The sequence below is a fragment of the Sciurus vulgaris genome, assembly GCF_902686455.1.
Source record: "Sciurus vulgaris genome assembly, chromosome: 4".
Classification (NCBI taxonomy): domain Eukaryota; kingdom Metazoa; phylum Chordata; class Mammalia; order Rodentia; family Sciuridae; genus Sciurus; species Sciurus vulgaris.
This window is the reverse complement of record NC_136464.1, coordinates 36,447,013-36,456,944: the sequence shown is the minus strand read 5'-3', so window position 1 is coordinate 36,456,944 and position 9,932 is coordinate 36,447,013. Positions and strand designations below refer to the sequence as shown.

Here is a 9,932-nt window from a genome sequence, read left to right as displayed (position 1 = left end):
ACATGGTCAGTAGATGGCCACATTTCCCCTAGGTCTTCACAGTCATCCCTCTGTGTTTCTGTGTCCTAGTTTTCTCTTCTTGTAAGAACACCAGCCGTAGCACAAGGTGCACTCAGTAAATATGAATGCATGATATTCTGAATGAATGATATAACACATATAAATGAAGAATAATAAGTCATCACCTTGGGTAAGTACTGCATGTACTCCCTTATTTCCATTACTTAGAATAATTTTGAGACTCCACTTCGAGGATCACTACTATTTTTAAAAATCACATAAGAAACTATTCTATTAGATTTTTTTTTTTTTTAAGTTTTTAACCTCTAGATACCAAGTCAGTTCAACTTCCCTTCTCAGTCATCAGAAACTGAGATGAGGGTAGCAATGTGCCAAATATATGAACTCTGCTTTAGACCAAGTGTGAGGAAGCATAATCTCCAACCTTCCAGACCAAGGGTTCACTGACCACCGCTGACTGCACTGAGGCAAAGTGTGAAATTGGTATGTAGGAGAATTCGTGTTTAAACTCATTCTGAAGCGCTTTTCAAGCACTCCTTAAAGTAGGACTTTCATCATCTGCCATTATGTTGAATGGACTAAGTGTTTAATTTTATATAACAACCTAAATTTGTCATTGAACTTGTTGCATAAACTCATACTTGCACTACCAAATATATGGATCTATTTTAAAGGGTATTTAGATATTCTTCCAATTAACATTAAATTCTGGAGGAATTTTATTTTCTGATGACCACTAAAATATGACTATATTTTTATCATAAGAATGTTTAATTACATGTATTTTACTTCTAATAATTTTGCTATTGGACATTTCAAATATTTTTCCTAGAAATCAAGATTCCTTTTTATTTTACTATAAAGTAGTGAGATGAAAAACATAATACCTTCAAGAAATGAGGGGACTTTCACATGTTTAACACTAATAAACCTAACACCAATTTACTATTTACTAACAAGTTCAGAAATGACTACATAATTATTTCTTAGACAGTGCCTAGTACAGTGCCTTACATGTAATAGAAGCCTGATAAATATTTGTGGAATTAATGAATAACAACCATTTAATAAAAGGAAAATTTCTGATACTAACCTTTTTAAAGTAAGACACTAAATTACTTAGTTTTCACTTCAATGCCAATCATTCCATATCTGAATGTATATCAAGGAACTATGGGTAAAAGAGGTTTACAGGTGAGTAACTGAAATAGGACAGGGAAGTGTGTCTACTAATAAACTTTGGAAGCATCAGACATCCTGAGAGTGGCTGGATTTTTATTTCCAAATATCAACCACTCAAACTGCAACTTGTAGATAAAAATTTATGAAGTTTTGAAGTATACTTTCACATTAAGGAATGCAGGCTTTCTCTCTCCCATCTCACAGAAATAAATCCTGAAAATACTCATCAAATTCTTCTTCCCTATTTAAAAGAAAAAGAATAAATACTGATTAAAACCAATAGAGTAAAAAATTATCAGGAGACACGTTATATGAGATTAAGAGTAATTTTTAAGTTTCTAAAATAACTGAAACTATACTCAGATTTATTAAAATTAAATAATTTACAAGTTGGTACCTCTCCCAAAATGTATTACCAAAGATTCTGCTTTAAAGTACTCTGTGAAATATCATTGCTTCTCTTTACTTTTTGATTTACTTTATACCTTTTCAATTCAAACTATAGTCTGCTGAAGAAATGAATGAAAAATAAATTATTTTTAAGGAAAAAAAGTCTTACAAAAACAGGGAAATTCTGCTTAGGTTGCAGTATTTCATTATATTGATAAGAGTAATTATATTATGTATTAATATCAATGACTTTTGTTTTGTTTTGTTATCAGTACTGGGAATTGAACTTGGGGATGCTCTACCACTGAAATACAGATACATCCCCAACCCTTTTTATGCTTTATGTTGGGACAAGGTCTTGCTAAGGTGCTGAGGTTGGCCTTAAACTTGTAATCCCCTGCCTCAGCCTTCAGGGTCATTGGGATTACAGGTGTGCACCCAGCCTGAACCAATAATATTACATCTAAAACAAAGAACAGACTCTGGAAGGAGATATTAAATTAGATTACAGAGTGAGGGATGTAGCTCAGTAGTAGGGTGCGTGCCTAGTATGCATGAGGCCCTGTATTCAATCTCAAGTAGTCCCCCAAACAAGAGTTCCCCTCGGATTTTAATATATAAAAATACTACTAAAAGTGTAAAGTACTAAATAAATATGAGTGCAAGGAGCCAGTGTGAGACAGTGGAAATAGCAGACTTTTAAATTACACAATGTGGAGTCCTAGCTCTGTCATTCATTAGCTATGTGAACAAATTAACTTCTTTACACTGAGTTTCATCATCTGTAAAATAAAGATAATTTATATTCCATTTTAGAGTTATTGTGAGGAGTAAATGAACACACAGGTGTTTTTCTTCTTCTGGGAAGAGGGAATAAAATGGATAATAAAAAATGAGCCTACCAATCTTTTTAGGTCAGATATATCCAGTAGGACCCCATTATTTAGTTTTAAATAATTTAGGATGCATAAAGTCATCAAAAATATGTCCAAATTTAAAGGAAAAATTGCAAAATCAAATACAAATGATTAAGGAATCATCTGCAATTTGGTATTATCCATATGCTACTTTTTCACTAGCAATGACAGCACTTACTACAGTTAGAAAACTATAGAACTTACATATATGGAATTGGTGAAACCTCTATGTGGAGGTTATGTTAGATGCTCAAACTTGACCAATATCAAAAGAGTTGAATATGTAAAAGTTTTATATTATGAAAGCCTTCTTTCATGGAATTTACTCATCTCTTTATTGCCCCAAAAGGTAAGCTAAGACAAAGCCCTCTTCTGCCATTCTCTGCTATAAAGCTCTTTAAAGAGAGGTGCCTCAAAAAATGGTTAGAGGTTTACTGAGTAATTTGTTGGACACCAGTATTGCATTTACAGCAAAAGCTTTTTAAATAACCTGATCTATAATAATCATACTTTTGGGAATTCTTTGAGGAAAAAAAGGTTGCCACAGAAAAACACAAAAAATAATTTTGCTTTAAAACCTCTAACACATCTAAATTCTATCACACTAAGAACATACCATATAATCAGCAAAATATTTTATAAGCAGTTTAAATTAATGAAGTATAATTGATTCAACAGATCTCGTATGAACCCATATGGCTAGGGACTGAAAAAAGGAAACTAAAATTTATTGAGCATGTACCAGGTGTGTTATCTTCTTAATTCTATTTAATCTTCACATTAAACTCTACATGGTATTTTATTTCCTTCTAACAGATAAAATTCAAGTGGTAAACATCCCAATATATGATAAAGCTGACAATATTTCAACCCATATTTCAACAGTGTCTCCCCTTCCACCTATAGCAGAGAATGAGTGCACTAAGTTACCTATCTTTGGGGAGCTAAGGTGGGTGTTGGCAAGTCTATGTCTTCACCTGTATAAATCTTAAAGTGGTTCTTTAGCAGGGATTTATGACAATCACAGTATCATGGAACAGAGTGCCCTGGAAGCTGGTGAACAGATCTCTCTAAAGAAATCTAAGCAAAGACCAGACCATCTATTAAGATGAGATGATAAAAGGTTTATTCACCAGGAGGAATATGGAGACAGACATTGGCATATGGTCATAAACAATGGGTGGGAAAAAAGAAAAACCCTTCTTACCAGAATAGGTAGTCATTGGCATTAAATGGACATTTGTGATCTTAAACTTTTTCACTGTTATCAAGAGTGGCTGTGGTCATAGCTACCTAAACTGGTTAAGTGGGTCTGTATCATCTCTAAGTATCAGCACTTACTGTGATTTTTCATCTGTCTCTGGTAGTGGACCCTTCCAGAGCTCAGATTCAGAAACAATTTCTTCCTCATCAGAGTTTCCTGTTCATTTAAAAAACATTTTTTGAAAACGTATTCTATTTAGAACACATTTTGAACTACTCACCAATGCAATTAAATTAACTTTGAATTTTTAACTGCAGTTCAGATTCAACTTTTATCTGATTCTCTGGAAATTTAATTCACTCTTCAAGGTACAATAAATTATTTTAATTAATGAATAAATAATGTGACAAATACCAGAGTATTAGCAAAAAGGCCAAGGAATTAGTATCTCATGAAAAACTTCTCTAAGTCACTTTGCATTAGAATAGCAATTCCAATATTAACTCTTATAAGGAAATTTTTCTTGCAATATAATTGTCTTTGATTTAGTTTCTTTTTTTTTCTTGGTCATACAAAAGAGACATGAAAAAGTTAAGATTCTGCAGAGAGCACATTTATATTAGGACACGAGTCTCAAGAACTAAACTAGTATATGAAATAAAAAAAAAATTGTCAAGATATTTAGTTAAATTAATGCTATTCCATTAATTAGAAAAGCCTGTTTTATGGAAACAGTTATTCTCAAATCATTCAGAGTAAAAATTCTGTGACCTTTTTTCTTAAAGAAAATCTGGCAACATAGATCAATTTAAAAGCACATAGCCTTTGACCAGCAATGCTGCTTTTAGGAATTTGATTGTTTACTTAGGATAAATAAGCAACTCAGATATATATGTACAAAGAAGCACAGTGTAAAACAACAAAAGATGATAACCTAAACCCCCACCAATCAGAGATTAAGAACTGGTTAAATGAACACTGTTAAATGAATAGCTGTTTAAAAAAACCTTAGTTCATTTGTATGTACTGCCTAGGAAAAAGTTTATGCTGTATTAAATTCTTTTAGTTGCAGAAAATATGCACAGTATGATCTAATTTATGTTAAAAATCATTATATTTATGATATATACAATGTAAGTTTACACATGTATATTAAGTTTGTAAGGATCAACCAAACATTCCAGTGATTATATTTCAAGGAGCCTGGGATACTTTTACTTTCTACTATAAACATCTAAATTGCTTGTATTTTAGACAAGGAACAGTTATTACCTTTAAAATTAGATATAAAGACATTTCTATTCTGAAAAAGTAACAAATGAACATGTTTCAGATGAATCACCTTATCATCAATCTAAGAATTATTAAATACTGAGAAATGTATTATTAGGTAATAAACCTTAATGCCACAAAGTAATTACATTAACAAATAATTCCTTTCCAATAATGATCATTAGTCAAAAAAAAAAAAAAAAGAATTATTCTTGAGCTACTGGTCCTAACACAAATGTACTCTCTATTAAAAAAAAAATAACCTTATCTTTTATACAACCAAGAAAAAGAAGAAACTAAATCAAAGACAACTATGTTACAAGAGGTAATTCCCTTATAAGAGTTAATAATGCAATTACTACTTTAAATCTGGTCTGTCAATACAGAATGTTCCTTAGTTCAGCACAACACAAAAATATAGCAGTATTGATTTGCCACAGTGGTTCTCATCTCTTACCTGTTGGACTTTGATCCTTGAATCAATATGTGTATCTGAACTTTGGTCCTAAGTCTGCTGTGGCACCAATTTTAACAAAAATGGCAAAAGGTGGGGGTGGGGGTGGCTATATTTCTAGTGATCTACATACAAATGATGACAAAATTATAATGTCTTCAGGAGAAAATTCCTGTGTTATTGGAGGTCACTGCTTGATCTATCAGTGTGAGGATAAAATTCCTCATCCTATTTTTATGAAAATTCACCAACATGAGATAAAGTACAGAAAAACTAATTAGGCCTAACAAAATTATCACTGATATTACTCTGTTAAGATGTCAGAAAACAGTCTCTCTTTTTTTTTTTTTTTTTTTTTTGTGGTGCTGGGGATTGAACCCAGGGCCTTGTGCTTGCAAGGCAAGCACTCTACCAACTGAGCTATATATACCCAGCCCCACAAAGTCTCTTAAGATCTTTAAAAATAGGGAGCTAATTTCAAAAAGCCTTACCATCATGACCTGTTTTCCTGTTTCCTCCCAGAAGTACTTCCCAAATTCCAGCTTTCCTACACTAATTTTCTAATACCTGACAATCCAATTTTACCGAAAAATCAGTTTAGAATAACATTATAAAATAACGTCCTTTGAAAGAGTATCCACTGAAAGTAGTCAAATATCCTTAGAGAATCAAGTCTCCAAAACTGGACTAAATGACCTCTAAGATCCCTTACAACATGATGAATCTAAAACAGTCTGGTTCCCTGAGAGTGACAGTCACTACAAATTATTGCTATAACTGCTACAACCTGCTAGAGGTAGGCGAAGTGTTGCTAAGGAAATAACAGGAAAAAAAAAAGTCAATACAAAATGATGCTCTTTTATCAACACTGTCAAATCTCTGTACTAATTACTAGCAAATGAGGATCAGAATCTAAGATAATGACCCTGAGGTGGAAGGACAGCTTGGAGGTCTTTTAATTCAACCTTTATCCAAGGAATGAATCTCTCATTGCAACACCTCCAATAATAAGCACCAATCCCACCTATGCCTGAACATGCAATTTCCAAGGCAGCCCATTTCTCCATTCCTTTTGTCAGATAGTTCTAAGTGACAAGTTTTTCCATAAACTGAGGCAAAAATGTTTTCAGGCAATTTTTATCCATAGACTCCCACTGTGTCAATCAGAGCCACCAAAAATAAGTGTTCAACATATTAAAAGCCTTCAAAATATCTGTAGTTTCCATATCTACCTCCTCACCTCACCTCTTATTTACTTTTCTCCAAACTAAATATCTGAAGTTCCTCCAATGTTCTTCTTACGGCAAAATTTCAAGTTCTCTTAACACCTTGTTTGTTCTCTTCCTAACTTCAAGTCTTCAATGTTCCCTTTGGGGTGTGATATCTAAAACTGCAGTCAATTTTCCCAAAAGCTTTCAATAATGAAAACAGGTCTATCATTTTAGTTTTTGAGGATATTATATGTAAAAACTCACTCTACTGAATAACAGGCAAATGTCTCCAATAATCATAACAAATGAACAGATCAAACTTTTACAGACTTGACTTTTGATCTGATCAATTCCAGAAAATACAGAATCTGTTTCTACGAAAAGTCTATTATTTTTCTTTTCTCTGATTTAACAAAGTAGGTTTCTTTATATCCATTTTACAACATAAGTGAGACACGGATCTGTATGATGTATCTGCCAAAATTAGGGTACAAAGAGTGGACATTTGATTCACAGCTGTTGGTGGTAAAGTAAAAAGACACATACTTTAGGGTTATAAACTAGTTTAATCTTAGCTCTACTATTATTTGACCTTGGACAATTTACTTAAATTCTCTGGTTCTTGAGAGATTTACTATGTAGCACAGTAACTATCAGTCATCACAAACTGATGTCCTCTCTCATAAATCCACAACAGATTCTTCTCTCAAAACTGCCATGAAAAAGCTGAATAGTGACTTCTCCTTATTATCTTATGGGTATTATCGATGGTATCACTATTTGGTTTGGCTTTTGGAACAGTGACAAATTTGTAATCTACCTTTGCAATTATGCAAAACTTTTTGGTATTCACGTGATAATATCAATTTTACCTCTAGCTTTCCATTGCTATTTTACCTTACTTTGATTTTTTTTTACCTTAAAAAAAAAACGTATTTTTTTAAAGTCATTGAGCATACTGTCTGAAATATAGCAAGGAAAAAGAAAGTTGTAGCAAATATTCTATAAGAACCAATCTATTTTGATCCGAGTTGGTGAACACCATAGGACTAATTAAAATGCTAACCAGCAGTAAGCAATTACCAACATTCTTCTTTCCATGCACAAACTATACACTTCAATCAATCAAAATCACCAAATGACCACTCAGATTCAAGTAATATAAGCAACTCTGATTACATATTAACCCACCCCTCAAATTTCTTTTCCATCCCACCCTCACTAGTTCCTTTCTTTCTGTTCCTTCACATTTTACAATATAAAACTGAAATGTGAAAAAAAAAAAAATTAAAACAAGATAAAATAACATTTAATTTTCTTAAAAGGGGAGTAAACATTCATTTTTGTCCTTCTATGATTTTTCTCATGTAGTAAAAAAAAAAAACAAAAAAGAATTCACATTAGAGCAAGATATAATTCAAGAGGAACCCAAAGTGCAAATACCTTGAACTTATATATTTCTATTTAATAAAGAAACACCTGATACTTACCTTTTACAGAATCTTCTGATTTCTTTGAAGTTGACTGTCCTGAAAAGGAAACAGCATTGCTTTATTAAGCATCATCTTAGGGTGGTGTGACAGTTGTATTCCCCACAGTCGAGCTGTCTTATATTCTTGTAGATGCACTTTACTTTTTCTAATCTTTCAAGCTCCTTGGTCTTATCTCACCAATTAAAATCTTAGGTCCTTTTAGGGAGGGATCATATCTTTCATATAGCCTGGAATAGCTAGCATAAAACTTAAAAAAAAAAAAAAAAACTTCATGGATTGCAATAAAAGCAATAATTTCTCACAGTTGGGGAGATGTTCAACATCTGAAAGTAGTTTACAAATCAATGTTCATTTTCCACAATATTTTTTCACAGTCATGTACAGGTAAGACTATGGCCTTCTCCACAGTCATATACAGCAGATAACAACACATAATTATGTAATAAAACAAAATTTCAACTTTAAAATGGTTATTGAGGGAAACAGAGAAAAGCACTAAAGATTTATTCGTATAATTCTTTACAAATCACTACTGTAGAGAGCTTGATGCAATAAGACCACAGGAGAAATGTTTCTCAAGGAAAAAAGTAAAAAGTAAAGATGAGGAGTAGCGATTCCTCTAACATCTCTGGGCAGGTCTCATAAGCCACAGCTTATGACTCCTTGAAGGCCACAACTTTGTTGTGTACTACAGTCACCCTGGGACCTGGTATAGAAGATCTGAAGGGAACTGAGACTGTGTGTTTTCCAACAAGTTCACAAGTGATAATGCTGCTGGACAGAGGACTACACTTTGAAAAGCAAAACTACAGAATATCCTTTCAATCATGATTTGAGATTCTTTCAACCCTGAGATACTGGTTGAATTCACTGATTCAATCACTCACCTAACATTTACCAAATGCCTACTGTGTGGAGAAAGCACTGTATCATAAATTGGAGACAAAGAATTAAACCCAAAATAAAATTTCCTATTTTTCAGGAAAAAAAAAAAAAAAAAAAAAAAAGGGAATTAAACAAGTCACACAGTCCCTTCTCTCACAGGAAATAAATTACTCCAGAAGTCCTATGTATTTCTACAGTAGAAGTGCAGGGTGCTACTGGAATGTAATAGGGATCCAATCTTATTTGGAGAGGAGGGTTGAAGGGTATCAGGAATGGTCTAAGCTGAAGGATGAGGTGGCTTCTGGAAGAAGGGTGATGATGAGAGGAATTAGATCTTGAACTCTCTGCCAAGACAGTTGACCTAAGTATCTTCCACCTTTATCTGCCAAATCAGACTGGACTTCAAAGTCACATTATTGAATCTATCTGTCTTATTTTTTTCTATTCATGTGTTCAATAATCCAGCATCCAGTTGTCCATCCATCCATTTACTTATTTAACATTTCCTAAAATGGCAACCTGAAGCTATGAGAGCAGACAGTATCATAAAGGGAGAAGAAAGAAATGTCTAGGTAAAAGTCCTAAGGAACTCTTTAACACCTAGAGTAACTCTAACACCTAAAGAGGAATTGAGCAAAAGAAGCAGAGGAGAGGTAAGAAAGAAATAAAATCAAGATATTCAGTTGTTTTGAGGAGAAGCATCAAGAGTGCAAGAGCACCAGGGATGTCAAATATTTATTAGTTTTTATTCAAGTTTGGGCTAAATTAAGATGATTTGGCAAGCAATTACATCAAGATCAAGTCAGTTTCAGATGACACCAGGTAAGAAAATACTGAAAATTAAATTTAGTGTGCTAAATTTAAATTGGTTTTATACCTATGCTATATTCTGGAAACTGTGTT

The 9,932-nt window shown here is 32.9% G+C and overlaps 1 protein-coding gene across 1 annotated transcript in view; it reads right to left on the bottom strand.

The window, feature by feature from the left end:
* Positions 1-1,379: 1,379 nt before the first annotated feature.
* The window catches only part of LOC306659242 (protein FRA10AC1), a 28,801-nt gene continuing 20,248 nt past the window's right edge, over positions 1,380-9,932 (bottom strand). The window contains exons 13-15 of the mRNA XM_079136663.1: positions 8,142-8,180; positions 3,852-3,930; positions 1,380-1,444 (exon numbers count right to left, since the gene is read on the bottom strand). Of these exons, the coding sequence (XP_078992789.1) occupies positions 1,402-1,444; positions 3,852-3,930; positions 8,142-8,180 (161 nt within the window). The 3' untranslated portion in view covers positions 1,380-1,401. The remainder of the gene's footprint in view (positions 1,445-3,851; positions 3,931-8,141; positions 8,181-9,932) is intronic.